Source organism: Durio zibethinus, chromosome 26, assembly GCF_047325235.1.
Source record: "Durio zibethinus cultivar Kanyao isolate XHJ-2024 chromosome 26, ASM4732523v1, whole genome shotgun sequence".
NCBI lineage: Eukaryota > Viridiplantae > Streptophyta > Magnoliopsida > Malvales > Malvaceae > Durio > Durio zibethinus.
In genome coordinates, this window is record NC_143187.1 from 17,349,824 (window position 1) to 17,371,417 (window position 21,594).

The 21,594-nt window shown below is 31.4% G+C and overlaps 2 protein-coding genes across 10 annotated transcripts; one reads left to right on the top strand and one right to left on the bottom strand.

Annotated features, from left to right (window-relative positions):
* Window positions 1-1,681: 1,681 nt before the first annotated feature.
* LOC111275336 (metal tolerance protein C4-like) lies at window positions 1,682-9,526 on the top strand. Of its 3 annotated transcripts, XM_022860631.2 has the most exons (14): window positions 1,682-2,414; window positions 2,509-2,563; window positions 2,797-2,929; window positions 3,024-3,079; window positions 3,997-4,111; window positions 4,253-4,310; window positions 4,422-4,540; window positions 5,990-6,109; window positions 7,428-7,529; window positions 7,616-7,688; window positions 8,122-8,189; window positions 8,911-8,971; window positions 9,045-9,185; window positions 9,392-9,526. In XM_022860631.2, the coding sequence occupies exons 1-13, from the start codon at window positions 2,147-2,149 to the stop codon at window positions 9,167-9,169; spliced, it is 1,353 nt and encodes a 450-aa protein (XP_022716366.2). In that variant the 5' UTR covers window positions 1,682-2,146; the 3' UTR covers window positions 9,170-9,185; window positions 9,392-9,526. The 3 variants fall into 3 exon arrangements, with proteins under 3 accessions (XP_022716366.2, XP_022716365.2, XP_022716368.2); XM_022860630.2 differs by lacking the exon at window positions 9,392-9,526 and having other exon boundaries at window positions 9,045-9,368; XM_022860633.2 differs by lacking the exons at window positions 5,990-6,109; window positions 9,392-9,526 and having other exon boundaries at window positions 1,753-2,414; window positions 9,045-9,368.
* A 732-nt stretch (window positions 9,527-10,258) lies between these two features.
* LOC111275338 (acyl-CoA) lies at window positions 10,259-20,091 on the bottom strand. Of its 7 annotated transcripts, none has more exons than XM_022860636.2 (12): window positions 19,840-20,091; window positions 19,001-19,134; window positions 18,700-18,882; window positions 17,713-17,795; window positions 17,385-17,583; window positions 16,171-16,292; window positions 15,528-15,594; window positions 14,826-14,876; window positions 14,184-14,236; window positions 13,833-14,043; window positions 11,089-11,259; window positions 10,259-10,532 (listed from the first exon to the last, which is right to left on the bottom strand). In XM_022860636.2, exons 3-12 carry the CDS (start codon window positions 18,874-18,876, stop codon window positions 10,473-10,475), a joined length of 1,194 nt encoding a protein of 397 aa, XP_022716371.1. In that variant the 5' UTR covers window positions 18,877-18,882; window positions 19,001-19,134; window positions 19,840-20,091; the 3' UTR covers window positions 10,259-10,472. The 7 variants fall into 7 exon arrangements, with proteins under 7 accessions (XP_022716371.1, XP_089611579.1, XP_089611580.1 ...); XM_089755453.1 differs by having other exon boundaries at window positions 14,184-14,239; window positions 14,823-14,876; window positions 18,988-19,134; window positions 19,840-20,041; XM_089755454.1 differs by having other exon boundaries at window positions 14,184-14,239; window positions 18,988-19,134; window positions 19,840-20,040.
* Between the last annotated feature and the right edge of the window lie 1,503 nt (window positions 20,092-21,594).

Genomic DNA, 21,594 nt, shown 5'->3' on the forward strand with positions numbered 1-21,594 from the left:
TTTTAACAGAAAATTTTTATACTTTTTGTTTTTAAAGTTAGATATTTTTTTGGTTTCGATTCTGCTTCATTTTCTCTATTTTATCACAATAATGTTTCCATTTCATCTATCCTTTGACTATGTTCCACTTGCAAGAATTTCATACTTGCATTCTTTCTAATGTTGTGTCATTGTGTAATCTTTTCAATTTGATCATTATTGATGAAAACTTCCACAAAGCTTTAAACAATGTTTATGACAAAGCTCTTGCTAGAACCTTTTGTAAAATATTCCAGAAGTAGTCCTTTTATAAGATGTTTTTATTTGAGTACCACTTTTATCAACTTGGTATCACAGTTTTCAATTTTTCATTTAAATCTCATGTGTTCTATAGGCATGCTTTCCTATTTAAAGATATGGAGGGTGAATTTAATATTCTTTTAGCTATTAATGTAAAATCTGTTAGGGACTTCGATAAAGGATTAACACAGGGAATGCTCTTAACTGTAATATTCATTTTGAAAAAAAAAAAGGATGACGTTGGGGGTGGGAGGTAGGGTCTATAATGAAACATTATTTGCTTGCAATTTCGTTTGGTTTCAAGTCGACAGATGAGTAGTACTCTAATTTAAGTAGTTTTGATTCCATAAAACATGTTCAAAGACCATTGCTCTACATCCAGGTGATATATTTGTGCCAATTTTGAAAATACATTTCCTGAATTTCTTAGCTACTACCATACTGTTCAATATCATCTTTATGATGTTGCTATCTTATATGACATGCATTAAACTTTGATTCTTGGGATCAACAGATTGTTTTATTAAAAGAAAATAACATAAGACTATTGTTGTGTTTACTTTAAAGGAATGCATTAAACTATTTAATATTTTTCTAATAAATAATTAAAATTTGAATATAAGTTGTTTTGTTTACTTTTAACGAATATAAATTTTCAGTGATGTTTTTCTTAAAGTGAACAAGTAAGAATAAACATGCTTCACCTGGTTAAACCTAATGTGACTTACGAGCATTTTTTACTTTCATGCTTTCTTGCTTTTTCTTTTAATATTTTATATACTTGTAATGTTTTATTTTTTAGTAATATATGTTTTTAGATACTCTAATATCAAAAGTGTAAGGGAATTGATTTACAAGAGAGGTTATAAAAAGTTGAACAAGCAAAGAATTAATTTGATTGACAATGTAATTGTTGAACAGGTCTGCATCTTTTGCATTTATAAAATTTCATGTTTGTGTTAAATATTTTCTAAACACACTTTTTTTTTATGCTGAATATTTATAGACCCTAAATATAATTTTGACAACAACCAGTAAAATGTCAAATAAAAAGAGAATAATTGCTCTGATTTCTCTTTCCAAACCTAGCCAAAGCTTGCCACTTTTTCATCAAGCATATTTTTATCATTAACCAACACAATTAAAAATATATGTAATTATTTTTAATTAATTTAAATAAAAAAAATTTTCTTTGATCTTTTAAAGATAATTTTTTTAATGTTTAAATTAATATATAATTGTATTTTACTCGCACAAAAGTGCGGCCTTAAAATCTAGATTTTAAATAAATTTTTACAATCTTAAAATTTTATAATACAAATATTTTATAATATAATTATATAAACAGATCAAATTACACAAAAAAAAAATTATATAAATATATATGGAAAAAGGTACGAGCATGACAAAAGCTATTTTCCCGTTTTGCCCCTGTCATATCTGCACTTTTCCTTTCTTTAAACCCTAAATTCCAAAATGGGTTTATCTCAATCTTTAACGAAAAAAAAAAATCAAATTCAACTTTTCATTTCATTCAGCTTAGTCCCTCTGAGGGAGCATTTGGGGGAGCGTCTTTGAGGTCGGCAAGCTCTTTGGGGGCTTGGTCTGCGGTGGCCACTTTCCCAAATCAAAGTGTTAAGAGGTCTTCTGTTTCCGACTCTTACGTGAATAAGAGAGATGACATCAGATATCGGCTATTGGCCTTTTCCTCAAGTCTAAGAGGTTTACAGGCAAAGGCAAGATAGCCAAAAGCCAGTTCTTCTCCCATCCCACCTATTCTTTAGCCATTTGGAGTGATAATAAGGTAATCCGCCCACCGAAGGATTAGTAATAAAGGATTCTTCCCGGAAATTTGCAATCCAAGTAAATGCAAGCGTCGTGTCGTTTCGTTTTTCGCCTCCTTCGCTCCTCCAAACACCCTTCTTCCTCCATCACTGTCAACTCATCGTTTAACAATCTCTCCCAGTCAATTTTTTTAGACCCTCAAAATAAGGGCTTTTTTCAATTTAATCCCTATACAACAATTACCGGACAATTCAGAGGTTCGAAACGTTTCATTTTGCTGGGTTTTGTATTGCCCACTGATGATCCCATCACTTATCAGCATCATACACATTTTTACTCTTCCCATCGAAGTAAGTAGTAGTACTATCTTTTATCTATAAAAAATGGGTATTAATTTTTTCTTTGGAAATTGTCTTCAAATGAACATCTATGTATTAAATGCAGGCTTTTTTATGAGGGCTAAACAAATAAAGAAGATTGAAATCAATGATCAGCACAGGTACTTCCTTTTTTGTTTTTTTAATCTCTTTTAATTCGTGGCTGTTATGTGATGTTTATAAATGTAGTTGGTTAGTTATTATATTTCATTATAAGTGGCTTGTGCTCTTTTTATTTCCATTGGATGCTTTCGTGAATACTTAGATTCCAGTTGTTTAGCCACTATATCTCAGCTTATTTATAATCCTTTTGCCTTGACCTTTTTTTGTTTGCCTTGAATCTTTGATCCTCTAGTCAACGAGCTGTTACAATTGCATTATGGTGCAACTTCCTTGTCTTTTCTCTCAAGTTTGGGGTTTGGTTAACGACCTCTAGCCATGTTATGTTAGCTGAAATGGTTCATTCAGTTGCAGATTTTGCTAATCAGGTAATTAAGTAGATACCTTGATACTGATTTATTGGTTTATAACTAAATTTATTGATTATGGAATGCAGAGAAACTAATTCATGTTGCATTGTAGGTAATGCTTGCTTATGGTCTGAGTAGTTCAAGGCGTGCACCGGATGCTATTCATCCGTAAGTCTCTTTTCTGTGGCACAAACAGCCTTTTCTAATTGTAGCAACTCTGTTACAAGCTGTTATAATTTCCCAGCATGGAATTATGCATCTACGTGTTCATAGCTATGTTTCTCGGACTAGGGGGTGAGTGTCAGATACGGGTATGTGTCCTGCATGGGTATACTTAAATTTTTTCTAAGTTTTTCCATATATTTGGAGGATTTTACCCCCATACCTGTCCGAATATGTATTGGGCACGGGTACTGGACACAAGTACTTCAAGAAAAATGAAGAATCAAAGTAATATAGGTTCATGGATATTTGATTTGCTGTTGTATAGTTTAGTCATCTCATTCTTTGAAATTTCCACCATATAAACAAATTTATATCTTTATTTATTTTTTGAATTCCACATGGGTATAATATAGGTTCATGGGTATGGGTATGTATACAACACGGGTATGCTCAATTTTTTTCTAAGTTTATTCATACATTTGGAGGATCGTACCCCCATACCCATGTCCAAATATGTGTCGGACACAGGTACTTCAGGGAAAATGAAGAGTTGGGGTAACATAGGTTCATGGATATTTGATGTGCCTTTGTATAGTTGTCTCATTCTTTGAAATTTCCACTAATTAAACAAATTTTTATATTTATTTTTTGAATTCCACCTTGACATTATGATCACTTTTTTTTTTCTAGAATTCAAGTATTAAATTTAATCGGTTGCTTTTCTGAGCTAGAGTAGAAAGCTAAGAAATTTAAATTTTTTAATATCACTTATTTTGTTGCAACAGAAATAGGTGACTTTTTTATCAGCTTATTCCTATGTCTAATTTGTTGCATAAACAGTACACCAGGGAATTATTTGTAAACGCAAGACGCAAGTTCATTTCTTTAAGGATATGCTGAAACCTCTTCTTTATTCTCAGATATGGCTATTCCAAGGAAAGATTTGTTTGGTCCTTGATATCTGCTGTTGGCATATTCTGTCTTGGCTCTGGCGCTACAATTGTTCATGGAGTTCAAAACCTGTGGACATCACATGTACTTGACTAAGTCATTTTCCATATATATATTTATTTATTTCATTTATATATTCTCTGCTTCTTTAGTATTTTCCTTATTCCTTTTTTTTAGCTATTGCCTTGATAAATGGCAGCTTAATTTACTCTTTGTCTTCTTCAGCCCCCTACTAATATTGAGTATGCAGCTTTGGTTATAGGTGGTTCATTTATAATTGAAGGTAAAACTGGAGCATTATGATTGTAGGCTATTTTGTTGTTGCAAAATTGCATTTAGCTTAAGCCATTCGTCCTCAGATTTCCCTCTTTAAACTATCATATCACCTCTTCAGGTGCTTCTCTTGTTGTTGCCATACAAGCTGTCAAGAAAGGTGCAGCAGCAGAGGGAATGAAAGTAAGGGACTATGTCTGGAGTGGTCATGATCCTACATCTGTTGCAGTCATGACAGAGGTAATTCACTATGCCTTTGTGCACCTTTAGTTATTAAAGAATTGAACCTGTTGAATGCAGGAATTTTGGAACAGCATTTAAAGAGTAAGAATGAATTTCAGATATTCAGTTGCTGTAGCAGTAAGATTGGAGATGATATGACATAATATTTTAGTTTAACATATTTGCCTTGTAGAGTTCTTATATTTGAACTTTTTAAAGCTATGGATAGATCTATTAGTTTAGTTAAGACAAGAGTCTAATGTTGACCTATGTACCATTAACTAATTTAAGCATTACCTATGTACCATTAACTAATTTAAGCATTTAATTTTACATGCTTCTCCCTTTAGCCTTGCAAAGGAAAAACTAAAAATAAACAAGATAAAGGAAGCAATAGCACTAATCTTCAGTTATGCTGCACATTTGCTTACCCAGGGGTAAGCATTCCCTGGTGCAGGCATGTTTTGCACTGCTGAGAAATACTGCAGCGTTTGTGGGATTTATGGAATATTTTGATATTCTACATGTAGGTGAGCTGGTTGAATAGTTTTATCATAGTTTTCCCTGTGCTTATTCTGACTTAACAGTGAATGTTCCCCTTTTAGAAAATGAAATATTTTACTAGTCATATGGTGCAATGCACAGAATGTATACAACTGGGCTTGTCCAGTAAATCAACCTAAAAGGCGTGATAAGTTATCTTGTTTATTGTCAATCACTTATGGGTTATAACTTAGTCATAGGTGTTTATGATGTGGTTAATTTAACTAGCTGCCTTAAATGAGAAGAATTATTTGTAAGTTCTTTTTTCTCTTAATTCATATTCTGTAACAGACAGCTAAAGTAATGGGCTGTAGAAGCATGAAAACTACATGAAAGACTGATTAAATTGCATTTTGTAGGAAGAATTTTGAAGTCGCAAATATCTATATCACTATATGCTCTTCATTCTGGCCCCCGTTAGGTTTAATTTCTCATGCATGAGTCAGATTTAAGGGTTTCTTAGCTTAATTGATCAGCTGCTGGTATAATGATTGATGATTTGTTGTCCCTTGCTCTAAAATATTTAATAGGTTTGCTTGGCTATTGTTTTGAAGGATCTAAAGGGAAAATATTGTCAACTGGATATCTAAATTGAAAATCTGTTACTTAAATTGTTGATATGCTTTTCCTGTGCCTTTTTCCTGGCATCTTCTTTCCTATTCTCTTTTCGGCACACCTCAAGGATGATGTTGAGTGTTGACTGTGTTACCTCTTTGCCATATCTTTTCCCAATTCCCTTTTTCTGACCTCCACTTCTTTCATGTGTGTAAACATACCTTTGTGCATGGTTTTTCTCCTTGGTTCATTTATGAAGTTCAATTATTAAAAAAAATTATAAGAATCATGATGATAGCTGCAATTTTTCCTAGCTATTGCAGTTTGTTTCTCTAGTTGCTTCACAGTAGATTATGTCAACTTTTGCAGGATGGTGCTGCAGTAACTGGTCTTGCTATAGCTGCTGCATCACTGGTTGCAGTGAATACAACTGGGAATGCCATTTATGATCCCATAGGCTCCATTATAGTTGGCAACCTTCTTGGAATGGTCTGTTATACTTCTTACCCCTGAAATTTTTACATATTAACTGAACATCAGCAAATGCTGCCTGATATTTGCAAGCAAACTCTGTGAACATGCAGGATGATATTTATTAGTTTTTCATAGTTTTTAAGTAGTGTTTGGTCTGAACTAGAAGCTTGGTTTCTCTTGAATTAAGGACATAGTTACAGCTTTCTTGGCTATTCTATCTCGTTTTTAAGGTGATATGCTTTCAATTAGATTTTAGTCATTTGTGTGTTTTCATGGGTTACTGAGAAAACATGCTGTGTTGTCTTTAGGAGTTGATTGGTGAAGAACTAGGGTGTGCCTGAACATTTCCTATGAAGTATGAAAGGGCAGGATAAGACCAAGAATTTAGGCAAGTTACTATATCTTTTGTGTTAAGGTGATGTGCATGATTTGATTTGTGATTTATGCCATATTTAGTACTGTGGCAAACAATGCTTGACCATGTTAGCAGAGTTAAGTTTGATGAAAAGTCCTCTATGAAATGGATAATCTGGTACAAGTTTTTGCAAAAGTTTTTCCATTATATATTGTTAGATTGTTGTGTGCTTTGATGGCTTTAGCAACTCTGATGATGAGCCTTGATTTCTAGACATTGCTTATGTAAATTCTTATGTAAAGAAATGAAGTTGTGAAAAGATGACTTATCGAATGAATTGATTAAGTTTTAGGCTGCTGAAACAAGATTCATGGATAATTAATACATAAGGAAATATGCATGTGGGTGCGTTTTGCCTTGCATTGGCCTCGTATGTTCCCAATTTTGTTTTCACATATAGGTTTGTTATACCCATGCAGCAATAGCAAGGTAAATTTAGAATGCCAATTGTTTATTTTCATAATTTTAGCTGGGTTTTTTTGGGAATAAGTGTAATATGTAACTTTCATTTGCTAAAGGAACATCTTTTTACCCCGTTTCCTTCTTTTTTTTGTAAAAAAAAAAAAATTTGTTTCCTAAGAATTAATCAATAGCATATGATATGTATGGGAATGCACGGAATTTGGCATTATGAAAGTTGAAAAAATTGAGTAGGTGTCTGATGCAATGACTTCTAGGCAATAGCTTGGAGATGATTTCAGGAGTGCTAGTTCATTTTGGACTGATTGTCCCTGCAAGAGAAGACATTGTGCACATGCATATGTGAGTGTGTGTTAAAAAGTGAGAGAAAGAGGGAGGGAGGGAGGGAGGAACTATGTAGGCAGAATCGAGTTAAAAGTCTCAAGGCAATGTTATTATAATGATTTCAAGCATATTTTGGTCTGTGGTATATCTAATTGAAGTATATTACTAATGCAGGTTGCAATATTTCTCATCCAGCGGAACCGGCATGCCTTGATAGGGAGAGCTATTGATGAACATGATACGCAGAAGGTTCTCCATTTCTTGAAGAATGACCTGGTATACTGTACTAGAATTATTTAACTTGAAATCCACTTCATTTATGATCATTCTTGAAAATTTTGAGGGGCATGAAATTTTTGCAGGTTGTAGATGCTATATATGATTGCAAAAGTGAGGTGATTGGACCTGGGTTCTTCAGATTCAAGGCAGAGATCGGTGATTTTCTTACACTTCCTCTTTCTTTTTTTCTTATTATTTTTTAGGTTAGCTTTCTTAATATTAATTTCTATTTCAACATATTTTGCGAATTTCCTTAATCTTGTGCAATACAAGTATTTTAACTGGACAAACAAGAGATGCATTTTGCTAGTTGTCTTGTCAATGACACATTGATGATACTAGTATGTTACGAACATGGATATGTTGTTCTTCTTGCTAGAATTATAAATAAATTCGTGTTGATTTCTGTATTTTTGGATTAATGATCAGTAGGGAAGGATAAGTATCTTGTGTAAACAAATAAATCATGGACATTGGGTTACTAGCGCAGAATTTATGCTAGATCTGGTCTGCTAAAATAAATCATTGACATTTTCTAGTTTAAACCTTTTGGCATTTATTTCTATTGCTGAGACAATGTATGCTACAGATTTCAATGGAGTGGTGGTTGTGCAAAATTACCTTGACAGAACAGGACGTGAAGAGTGGGCAGGACAGGTCAACTATTTTAGTCTCCAATTTCTTTTTTCATCTTCAACACATTGCTTGTTCAATTATTTGTGCACTTATCTATGTGTAAATATAAATACTAGCCTAATAAACTGATTTGGCATGTTTTTCCTGGCTGCATGAACATTTTCCTTGATACAGGCATTTATGTTTTTGCATAAACTCCAATAATTGAGTATTTAAAGTGCTACTCATTTTGTGTATTAACTTGTACAAACTGTTAATATACAAAATGAAATGATGTCCTTGTGACATCCAACATTAATTATAACATATTTTTCACAATTATCTTTTAAGTCAATATGCCAATAACTATTTTAATTATGGTTTGAAATTTTAATGTTTTGTCAACACCACATAATTTACACATTACTTGGGTATGTTTGCCTAGTTCTTGAGTTGGCTACTCCTTGGTACATTTTAGTGATTTTATTTCTTATCAAAGGAGCGGTAGTGTATTGAATGATAAAGTGACAAATCAGTCCAGTGTTTTCATAGCTATATCAGATTGGTCCATCGGATTGGTTGAATTATCCAACCAGTTCGATCTCTGGTCTGGATTTTAAAACATTGGTAGTGTAAAGAAAGAGCACTAAATCAGGAGGCCTTAAGCCTTCTAAATTATCCAATATGGCAAAATTCTTGTTCTGGGATTTTTTTTTTTTAATGCTTCATATGCATATTGACCAACTGGAGTGGATGTATACAGTTTCGAGAAGCTGCAAAGGAGAAAGATGATTCTGCATTGCTAAAGATCATGTCTAACTATGGTATGCAAGTTGATGAACCATTGACCTGCTAAATGAGTTGTAATGTGTCTAACGAAAGACTTTTTATTTGCAGGCGAGGAAGTAGTCACAGCTTTAGGAAGTGAAGTTGATCGGCTAGAAAAGGAGATCCAAGAACTTGTTCCCGGTATTCGGCACGTAGATATTGAAGCCCACAACCCCATAGACCTATCATCATGATCCACTTTTTTGTGAGGCAATATTTCCACCATTTTTTTCTTGTTTTTATATATTTAATGGACAACGAAAAGCATGCAATTAAAATGTCATTTTATCATTCAAACTACAGTGATAATCTGGATATATTTATGGTGAGATTGTATTCTGTGAATAGGGGGAATCATGTTTCAGTTTAGGAAGGAACTTTAATTCTTACAAAGTCTATTGTCTGAACAATTGCAGCTGAATTTATCACATGATAATGGCCTGTCACAGCTCTGAAAATGAAGGAATTTGGTAAAAGTCTTAAGTAGCTTGCAATGAACAAAATTGAAAGTTAGATACAGGTTCAGGATTCTTGGATGGATTACATGGGTTTTTTTATGGCCATTGATACATGGTATTTGCTCATGCCAATTACATTTAAAATAAATAATTTCGAGTCTATTCCATTATATTTGTAAATTGTCATTTTATTTTTTTTATTAAATATTAATAACCTATATTCGATTTATAAAAAGAAGTTTATTGCATTTTTATTAGATAAATTTATTTGATAAATAAATGAGTTAAAGTTTACACTAAAATCATAGACGTTCATTATATTTTTAAATTAATATTTTTAATCTTTTATTGTAAATATCAATAAGATATATTTAATTTAAAATAAGAACTTTATTTTTATTAATAAAAAAATTTTAGGGAATACCGATAAATCAAAATCAATTAAAGTTTCCTTTATTTATTTTTTTTTGACTAAAATTTACACTAATGTTAAAATAATAAATTTTATATTAATTAACATAATTATTTTTATATTTTTTTAAGTTATCTATATACCTTTATTATATTAAATAAATTCTTAACCTTCAACTTATACTCAAAAAGACTCTTAATTCAAATGAAATGTTGACTTCTAACGCCGATTGATTTTTTCTTTTTTTTTATGTCATGAAAAAATGTGGTTTGATGATCTGAAAAAAATAATTAATTTTTCAATTTTTCCAAAAAATAATAATTTCTGGAGAAAGATGCATAGGAATTCCCAGAACAATTTAGAGCTGATTTGCTTAGGTTATTGCCGACTGTTTGTTTCAAGAACCTTCAAAATTAAAATTGCAACCTCTTTTCAACTTTTCTCCATTTCTGATATAATGCTGCTGCTGCTGCTGCTGCTGTGATTATGTACAAAGGCTTCCAAGTTTCCAGTGATTACATGGTTCAACTTACAATATGTAAACGCACAAAAAGGCATTTCACAAATAAATTACAGTCCATGCCAATGCATTCGATGCTTCCTCTTCAAAAAAACACAGCACCTCCTTTAGTGTATAACCTCCTTAAAGGGACCAGATTCATGTAACAGTTTCGTAACAAGCCTAACCTGCAAATGAAGACTTCAATTTAACAGACATTATGTTACAACTAACTGTAAAAACAAGAAAAAAATCCGTAGCCAGTGCTTCCACGAGTAAATGCCAACAAATTGGCTATTTTTGAAATGACGTTTCAGAGAGAGAGTGGTGGATGCATTGCACAAGATTATTCTTTTGAACTATGAAAAACACTAGTATGAATAAATCACATGGATGTTATTTCTATACAAAGGTAACATTTGAAGCTATCGAAGAATACATGAGACAGATAGAAGATAGACTTATCCAAGAAACAAAGATCAAAGACAATTGTAGAGAACGCTTGGATTTTATGTAACTCACTGACTGTCATCTATAATATCATCCTTATCATTAAGTACGAGTATAAACTAACCATGAAAGAGATTGGAAACCTCGCTTTCTTCAACATAAAGCATTTTCCTTTTAAAGTGGAAATCACAATGCCTTGGAAGGAGTGCATTACCGTTTGATTTTGAAATATATTATTATATGCAACACGCTACGAATTATCTTCACTGTAGGTACCATTGTGCTTTGACATACCTGATTCGATTCTCTCACCAGAAATTCCTCTATGGCCTTCCTGAAACCTTCATCCATAAAGTAATGACAGCTATAAGTTGTCACAGGCAAATAACCTCGTGGAATCTTATGCTCACCCTGAGCTCCCGCCTCTACTGTGCTTAGATTCATTTCAATAGCCGCTTCAATTGCCTACCAAAGGAAAACAATGCAAAATCATAATTATGCCTCATCATCTTTTATATCCTAATGAATTCCCATCAAAATCAGGAAGAATGGATAAAAAAGGCTTCATGTGCAGAAAAAGCTTGATTACTAAGGCTTAGTTCATTCAATTTAGTATGAAAACTTCTATCATGATATTAAGGAAATTGCAGTTGCCAGAACATATAGTGGCTAATACTACCTATCTGTGGTCATAAAATGGCACTTAGAGGATTGTTTGCCTGTCACATGTCATCATTTGAAACTAGCCGCATTAGAGGTAAGTACCACATTAGTTAATAGATTCATAATTTAGGTATTAACTTAGAAAATTTTAAAGCTTAGACACCACATTGAACATTTCACTATAGTTTAAAAACCATTCATGACATCAACTCCTTTATATTTATACAAGCTTTGGTGCATATTCTAACGCAACATTATTGAGAAATAAACATAAAAAATACACTACATATTATTATATGTTGAATTGAAAGTTAATGGTTAAGGGATAGAATAGACGAGAAGCGGTAAAAAAGGAACAAGAAAGGTGAAAGCCATAGCTACAATTGCCTAATATTACACTAAAAAATTTGTGGCAATATGTATGGAGACATGCTTGAAGTGAGAAAGAAGGTGCTTGGTTGGGAAAGTGAGAGCAGAATGAAGAATGCACTATTATGGTAACACAAATGCACTATTACAAAAACAGTTTAAAAGAACCAAACTTTGCAATATACTTTCATTTTTATGGATAACTAAATTCAACATATTATAGCATATAACTCAAGTTGGGTCTATGACACTATTGTTGTAGTAATGCATATGTAGTCAAATACACTTTTACCACAATAGTGCTTTCTCCATTATGATCCCACTCACTTAAAGCACCTTCATTCAAGTTTCAAGCTCATTTCCTGTGCTAGGCAAGTGCAGTCTAGGCCTATTTCTATTCTATCTTTCTATTGTTTTTCATATTCTCTTTCTTAACAATTAACTAGCAAATTCCAATTCAACAAATAATATGCATGTATTTTGTAAATTTATTTCATAATATCTTTCATCTTCTACTAATATTGTTTTAACTATTAAAAGAAAAATGTGTTAAATGTGCTCTACCATTTGTATGATAATCATGAGTGAAATACATTTATTTAATAGAGTTCAAAGAGTTGATTTTAAGATTATATTTGTATGGAGAGCATAAAATTCAGATTGTGATTTTCAAATTTATGAATTTAGTCAAATTTATCACCTTAGAGTATGATAATTATTCCATTACAATAGAAGGATTGAATCTAAAATAATCTAGTTTGTTCTTTGCATCTTAAAGCCAATGTTAAGGCCACTAATACAAATAAAAAATAATTGAACACCATAAATTTGTTAAAAGAATTTCTAAATTTCAATTTTCACAAACTAAGACTCTAAATGACATACTCTCATTTTTTTATTAAATCAATTGAACATCATATTACTAAATCATAATATTCATAATCTAGCTTTAATAATGTCTCAATTTTTTATTAAATCAATTTTAATTTTCAACCTTGATAATAATATAAAGAAATTTTCTTTTAATCGATTTAGTATCGCATCGTATCAACATGCAATGCCAAAGCTTGTAATTAGGCTATTTTATACTATTTAACTTATTTTGTATTAATTATTATTCTACTTAATTTCCAAGTATTAGGGCTTTTAGTTATATTTGATATTTAGGGGTTTTGCTACGGTTTAGAGTTTAATTATAAATACATATGTTATTTAAGCTTCAAGTAAGTTGTAGTTACAAGATATTAAGGTACAATTTGATAAACTGAAAAAAATCCAACATTAAAATCTAAATACTAAATTAATAATATAAAAACTAATTAGCATGCTATTGAAAATTAAATGTTCAACAGATTTTTTATTGAATTTTTTAAAAAGAGAGATAATTTTATAAAGAATTTAGAATTGATAAAAGTTAAAAAGAAAAACTAAATGATGAAAAGGAAAAAGTATAAGATTAATGTAACTGAAAAACAAATTTGCCTTAAATAACTTTGACAGAATACATTAAGTACATTTTAGCTACTTAAGATTTTCAACACCTTTTCATCATAAATCTTCCACTAAGTGGATTGTAAAAATGTATTTTCGAACACATTTTTTTTGGCCAATATCATCAAACATATTGAAAAAATTAAACTAATTTTCAATGGTTTATCAGACATACCTAGATTTGTTACTCTAGATTTGTTAATGAATTATTGAGATTTTATTCCTATATTGGTACTTTGCAATTGTCTCTCCTTGATTCTTCTGCTTCTTGCCTAGTTTCCTTAGTTTTCACTAATTTCTTAAAACTATTTCAGACTTTACCTCAAATTTTTTTTACTATCTATTTTCCAACCTTGTTCTACATCACTAGCTTTACTCACTTACATGCTCAAGTATAACATCCATAAAGATTATTCATGAATTAGTTCTGAAATTGAAGTTCATATTCTACATAATTGGATCCTGATAAAAGAACCTTTTTTCATAACTTTTTCAATTGTTTTGTAGATCTGAACCTGATAATAACAGGCTTCAAAGTGCAAGCACGGATAATAGACTTGAGGGTGACATCCCCATATGCGTCCAAATAAAGTATCTCCTCCAATGAGATTTAGAGCTCCTGCAACAAGTTCATCCCCTTCTTCAGCAACTACAAGTAACACCTGATCTCCCATCTTTGATCCCATCTCATGAAAGAAATCTCTTGTTAGGTAAGGACTGCCCCACCTATAAAAATTGATCATACACTTCAGGCGTCTTATAAAAAAGGCTAACATTATGAAATCTACTATATGTTCATCAAAATTGTCTACAGTTACTTAAATTTCTGTAAAAAGCCAAAAGGAGGTTTCAAGATAAGGATCAACTTATTATCAGTAGTATTCCTGTAGAACTTGTAGAAGGAATCCCAGTGATTGGCCTGCTAAGACAGCCATAAAAAGTAAAGGTAATAATTGCAACTGTTTCTTGCTGCATAATTGCAGTGAAAGTAGTGAAAAATTTTAAGTCCCATTATGTTGCAGAAAGCAGTTTATTCAATATAGTCAGCTTAAAAAAGAACAAATTAATCATTACTTGGATTACCTTCAAACTTATACAGCTTGAAAGGGTAAAACACAAAACAAAACCCCATTAATGGAAGCCTATGTACTAACACATATGTCAATACAAAGGCGCATGCTCATTTGCATAGCATATGTGCATACAACAATTTAAACTAGATGGTTTGCATGAAAATACAAAATTCTACTTTCTTTCAACGATATTCAACATATACATTGACATATCGATGCAGATAACCTACTGTCTTAACCAAAATGCAAATTTAAAAGTATAACTGCCAGTTTCTTTTGTAATGTAAGCAGCATTTGTCATTGAACGTTGATCCACAAGGAAGGCTCAGTAAAACTATACATGCTCGAGGATATATCCCATGCATAATTGAAGAAATAGTTAAATATCAGCAAATATGTTTGGAAATATTGATCGGTTGAAATAATACTAACTACCTTTATTTCATAACCTCTAAGCCGTTTCATAGTCAAGTTCTGTGCACAAATCTGCAAATAGAAAAGTTCATTCAGATTAAAGCAAACTAGCAAGCAGGACAGCAACTATCTAAGCATGTTACTATATGTTTCTGACATAGATAGAGACCTCTTTATTAGAGGCAAATAAATGCACCTAGAATTTTAAAATCATTCTATGACATTAAAACTGGAATATTTTATTTTAAGAGTTTTACTGATTAGAACTAATACATTTCTAAAAATGCAAAAATCATTGTCAAGTTTTCTAGGTAATATCCACACCTTATAAAAATATAAAGTCATCAAGAGCTTTAGAAGTGGTTTATGTGATGTTTTATGTACCCCAAAATTCAATTGACATAACAGCTAACACAGTTACGGCTACAGACTAAAATTCATAACACAAGAGGGTAGTCATTCAAGCAATAAAGAGAGCACAAGGCATGAATATGATCATCATTATCAGCACTACCATATGCATGGTATTGATTTTATGCATTTTTAGCTTGATAAATATTCTAACTATGTAAATATATACTATTTAAAGACAACAAAGATAATGTGAATCCTTTTAAGTCTTAGTGATTTCTCTGAAGAAGATTTCATGCAAGACATCAAATTTTGTCACTACAGATTTAAGTACATAGTTATTAAATTGAACTATTTGAAAAAGATATAGACCTTTTTGCGCTCTTGACGAATATTTTTCCTTTTACCATGCTTCATGTCCATCAGGAACTCATCAAAACTGAGACACAAAGACAAATTTACAGTATTTTGATATTTTTACATTAATATGAAACAGAAGAAATAGTTCTGTGAATTAAAACACAAAACATTAGGTATTAATGTAACAAAAACAAACTTCTACTCTACATACCAAACAAATATGACAAATACCATATCATAGAATTTCCTCCATTAATGATCTTTATTTCTTGCACCTTCTTTCATGCAGCTTTTTCTAAAATATTTTGCATTGTTCTATATTAGTTTAATTACTTTCATTTCTAAGATGGAGTATCAAGTTCTAATTTTTATTACACTTTATGCTTTTTGGTGTGTTATTAGGCTTTATATTTGGACTATCTCTTTGGAAAAATGGAGAATTAAAGATTTAATTACTTTCATTTCTTTCTTTGATCAATATTTTATAATCTTTAAGCAAAAATCTAAATCAGCCAAATACACCAGTGGGATTGATGCCAAGATTTCAGCATTAAGTCAAATATAGAACAAACGAATTGATATAGATTAGAGCAGTGTACTAAACTATAGAAGGACATTTTAACATAACCAAGTAAATAGTTCAGTCAGCACTTACCTTTTATAGTTGCGATTATTCCAGTGGTACTGCATTCCAATCCTCTGCAGAAATCCTTTATCCTTCAATTTATGCCATTCATTTTCAGATGGAAAGGTAATGTGCAGAGAAGAAACTTGAGACTGTTGAAAGAAATTAAATTAGATTGAGGGCGCAGCATAATGGAAGTTAAAAACAAGACCTTTATTCCAGGGTTGCAAGAAAATTTTAACTCAGAGAACAAAAGTCAACTAGTAGCTTATATTGCCATAAAGTACAGAAACAAAAGAGTTAGACTTTGAGGCCAGTTATTGAGATATGTTTTAATTTTAACCAAACCGTGCCATAAACAATTGTCATGGTGCTCTCCATTGCTTTCGACAATGTTGGTTGTCTTCTTCATGCAGATCTGTTCCTCCCATAATTCTTCCCTTATGCCCCACTCATTAATAGAATTTAATTGCTTGTTTCAAATATTGTTCCTCTATCCTTATTTCCTGTTGATGGGTCAGGGCAAAAGGCATCTGCCAACTGAAGCTGGTGTCCTGATATGCATTGGCTCTTTCAGTTCTTTGCAACTGTAAGATAGTTTTTCCTTATTTCAGGCAACCTGGAAGCTTCAGCAAACTGATAATATCTCCTAACCATTTCTACGATTTGGAATAGCATAATGAAAATGATGATGTTTCTTAGAACTATAATGGTTAGATTGATGCCTAGCACATTAATGAGGCTATGTTTTACCCAACCATCCCCTCTAGAACTCCAGAATGATTTCTCTTGCATGTTTGTCTAAAAGTTGTATCTAAGTACACATTTTACGAAATGTTAGCCAATGCAAAATTCATGATTTGCAAATACATTGAAAGTCTGAATTTTTTTACTACAAACTGGATAATGATTCTAGTATAAATATGAATATAGTTGACCCAGAACTGAAAATATATAAATATACCATGTAATCTACCTCCACATGCCTTCTCCCCCACTCCATCCCCATCCCCATCCCAAACCCACCCACCCACCCCCCCCCCCCCCCCCAAAAAAAAAAAAAAAACGCAGAAAAACAAGAAAAAAGGACTCGAGCTTATCCTGAATATATCCTTGATGTCTGTCTTGCATATGAGAAACAACAAGATATGTTTTATGAGAGAAAAATTATTGGATACAGTTGGCATGAAAACCTGTGATAAGATTACGCACTCAACATAACAATGATTTGATTCACACACTACCTTGGCAGTCAGATCCTTCAGAGCAGAGACTATAATGTCAAAAACTTGATCTCTAAATGAAGTATTGCGTATTATAATCCTAGGACCAGTCACAGGAGTGAAAGGCACACAACACTGGAACTTTGGGTAATATCTTGAGCCAAAACTATGGTAGGCATCTGCCCAAGAATGATCAAAAACAAATTCACCAGAGGAGTGGCTGCAAACCCAAATTAAAAGAGATGAGAAAATAGCCAACCAACAAAGTGGGTAAACAATAGATTTTGAGAAACATAGTAAAGAAACTGCACGAGGATATTCAATGAGGATAGCGTAAAGGATGCTAAACCTTTTAAGATAGAGTGGAACAACACCTAAAATATTTTTAGATTCATCCTTAGCAACAATGTGGCTTGGCATCCATCCTGTTTCCTGAAAATTGATTTTTAAACAAAAAACTTTAAACAATATGGAATTTTAAATTTATGTGCATCAATTATCTAACTAAAGGTTAAGGAAGTAGATAAAAAGGTTGTTATTGATAGAAATGAGCGGCGCAAGAAAATTCAAAACTATGTCATAACATGATTCCTTTTGGCCTTTCCCATAGCCAATCCCAAAGTTATGGGATATAAGACTTAGTTTGTTGTTGTTGTTGTTGTTGTTGTTGTTGTAGTTATCTAAAGTGACAAAGTCGAGCTGCATATTTCGCACATATAAAAAATATCTTTGTGACAGTTATAATGCTGGATGAACGGGCAAACATTACGGAAGGCCAGATATAGCACATGTTAGTACATCCCCAGTTTAAAAATGCATGTACCAGCACTTTAAAATGAATGGCTGGAAGAACAGCAGCATACTTTACAGAGTTGTTAAACATTTGCGTGGTGGAATGGGGGAGAGGGGGATGGGCTAAATGCATGTGCAAATGCGCCGTAACTTATAATTCTAATATGAACAGGATGCTAGCAGATAGGAACTTTCTCAACTGTTTTCATAGATAGATAAAGATGCAGAATTTTTGTCCTTACTTAAATTATTTATTTAGTCATAAACAATGAAATTTATTTTCTTTCACAGTAAATAACCAATTCAACTTGAAATTGCTCAACTACATTATATTGATGCCATACAACAAACAGGGTGCAATGTAGAAAGGTCACACACTAACCTAATTTGGAATCGCATTTGCAGTATTGGAAATGAAGAAAAAAATTAGTGAGCCTAAATTAAAATAAAGGACAAGAACTGCATTCCATATGATGATCAAAAGGGACTATAGTAAAATTTGACAAAGAACTTATTAAGCATGTACTTAGCTAAGATCCTTAACCTTCACTGCACAACCGGTTTCTTCCAAGCTTGAAAGGAAACCATGAGTAAGAAATGGATTAAACTTTTCAGGACCTGTAGCGTCCAGAGTGCATGCATTCCATTCATGTGGTGAAACCTCCATGATTGAAGAAATAACCAAGACCGATACCTTCTTGCCTATTGCCTGGTTCTCCATAACTTCCTGAAGTTAGAAACCATAACGTGACATTAGTACCAGCCACTTAATACAGCCAGGAAAAGAAAATTCCAACATATTTAGTTTTACAGAATCATCAGATGAAAACACCTCTGTTCCTGACCCTGTCAAAGTGAAATCTCCCAATGAAGAATCCAAAGGTTGAGACTTCACAGGCTTCTTAGATCCCCAAAATAGTGCAGTGATTCTAGACGCCTCCATCACGGTTTTGCTGCTTTGTGAAGATACTGACTTCCCCTACAATTTCAAAAAAAATGGACATTCTCATCATCAATTAATTCATCAGCGGACACAATGTACCACAGCAAGAAATAAGGAAATGGTGGGATCAAAATGAACTTGGAAATGTTCTAATCGGTTGGAATAACCATATTCTTAACCAAAAAGATGTGGCCAAAGTGCAAGCTCTTGAAGGATTGTGGGCCTCTTCATTTGACCCTTGAAAATTTTTTTAAAGAAAAACAATTCTTTCAGACCATGGAAACTGAAAAACATTGCTTGACAATGCCCTAGAATACTAGAGACCAAGAACTTTTCAAGATCTTGCACTGCCGGAAATGCCTGAGAGTATGAGAGCATGGTTGGCAATAGAGCTTTTGTAGTGAACCAGGCATCAACAAAACCCTTATTACCAGGCAATAGCCTACAGTTAACATTTTTCCTGGAAACTACAGTTCGTCAAACCTTAGCTGGTAAGAAACAGTTAATGAACGAAATTGGACACCATAATCTATCCAAATTCTTCTTTAAAAAAAAAAAAAAAAGGAACAAATTATCATCAAATTTAATTGATAGGTAACACCGCTTATTTGACTTATCAAAGAATTGAATAAACACAGATTCAAACCAACAATTTGATTATCAGTTGTAATAACATCACATATATCGGAAGAAGGCGAAAAACCACTCCAATTTAAAAAAATAAAAAGTAAAGAAGCTCACATAGCTGGAAGGAAATTGGCCAACAAATGGCGAAGGCTTGCAGTAGCCGACTACTGCTGCTGCTGCTACTGCCATGCCCACTCTGTCTCTCCCACACGCTCAAATCTAAACGCAAATGCCCGCTTTGCCTCCCAAATATCCATCCATTTACACTTTTTAATATTAAATATGGATAATTTGCTGACACGTGGTAGCACACCTTTATTTATTAAAAAAAATCTTGCTCACCCGAACTCCAATGGAAAGCAATTTACAACATAGCAAATGCTGCGACTGGCTCTGTGTTTTTAGTCGGTTTATCTCAAATTTAATTATTTAAAATTTAATTAATCTAATGTCATTATTTTATTATCTAATCTAATTCTATTTAAACTTACAATTTTCTTCAAAGTTGTCATGTGTCAACTTCATAAATAAATTATTTTTTTATTTTTTTATTTTTTTTATTGTATGACTTTATAAATTAATTTCACTTTCAACTTACAAATTAAAATTTTATAATTATCAAAAGAATGTTTAAATCAACAAGTATTTAATTTTAGTAATTATCAATTTCTTCACCTCATTATCACAATTACTCTATTCATGAATAGAAAATAAAAAGTTTAATTCATTAAATCAAAAAATGATGAAATCTCTTCATTTTCCTTATCTATTTATTTTTTTGTAAATCTATATAATGTTGTTAATTTTCCAAAAGCCTTTATAAGCAAACCTTAAAAAAAAAAAAAAAATCCATTTTCAATTATTCAATTTTCACATTACTTCTCTAAAAAAAAATTCTTCGAATTTAAAATTTTTTATTATTTTATTTAAATTTTTATGATTTATTGATGAATATATTCATTAATTTACAATGTCTTTTTATATAATCTATCAATCAAAAGATTAAATTTATAAATTCGAAATGTATTAAAAAATCTAATAATAAATTTATTGATTTGTACTATAAAGTTTTCAACTCATTTCAATTCTTTTTTGTTTTTGTTGTTCATGACAGATATTACATTCATTTTGAAAAAACATAATATTTTACGTATTAAAAAAATAGGTATGTACAAACAGGTGTGTAAATATTACATTATTGAAAGTTTAGGGTTTGGGTTAATATAATATATAATTTGAAAGTTTGAAGTGTAAATTGTACATATTGAAAATTTATGGTGTAAATTATACATTTTATTTTTTTAGATATCAATTTATATATTTTACCAAAATTTAAATCCTAAAATTGTAATTAATTCAATAGATCATTAAAGATATTAGATTAAAATTTATATAAAATAATATTTTAAAATTATTTTACATTTAAAAAATTAATAAATAATTAAATATTAATAAAATTATTTTTATTTCCAATAGTAATTTTGTTAATAAATATTTAAAAATTAATAAATTTGATAATAATATATAAAAATGATTTTTAAAATATTAATAATAATATATTTACATAAATTGATAACAATCTTGAAGATAATAATTACTTTTTATTAAAATGATAATTATTTATTCAAAAAAATTTTAAAAATAAAAAGGTAAAAAAAAAATTTTCTTATTTGAAAAGATAGAGTCCGGTGGAGGTGAGGTTTTTCATTGAAGCTTAAAGGGTCAGTCAAATTTTATACCTGCAGCACAGTGAAAATTCATTTTTACCGTACCATCCATGTAATTAAAATGTATTTTTTTATATTGTATAATTAGATCATAATCCGTATCATATACAAAATAATTTTATTTATTTAATATGAATATATA

Coding starts and splice junctions, on each gene's coding strand:
- LOC111275336 (XM_022860631.2), top strand. CDS start 2,147: ATGCAAGCGTCGTGTCGTTTCGTTTTTCGCCTCCTTCGCTCCTCCAAA. Junction 2,415..2,508: donor TTTTTACTCTTCCCATCGAA/GTAAGTAGTAGT, acceptor TATTAAATGCAG/GCTTTTTTATGAGGGCTAAA. Junction 4,541..5,989: donor CTGTTGCAGTCATGACAGAG/GTAATTCACTAT, acceptor CAACTTTTGCAG/GATGGTGCTGCAGTAACTGG.
- LOC111275338 (XM_089755453.1), bottom strand. CDS start 19,914: ATGGCAGTAGCAGCAGCAGCAGTAGTCGGCTACTGCAAGCCTTCGCCA. Junction 17,796..18,699: donor AAACCGGTTGTGCAGTGAAG/GTTAAGGATCTT, acceptor ATCAATTTTCAG/GAAACAGGATGGATGCCAAG. Junction 17,584..17,712: donor GTTCCACTCTATCTTAAAAG/GTTTAGCATCCT, acceptor TTGGGTTTGCAG/CCACTCCTCTGGTGAATTTG.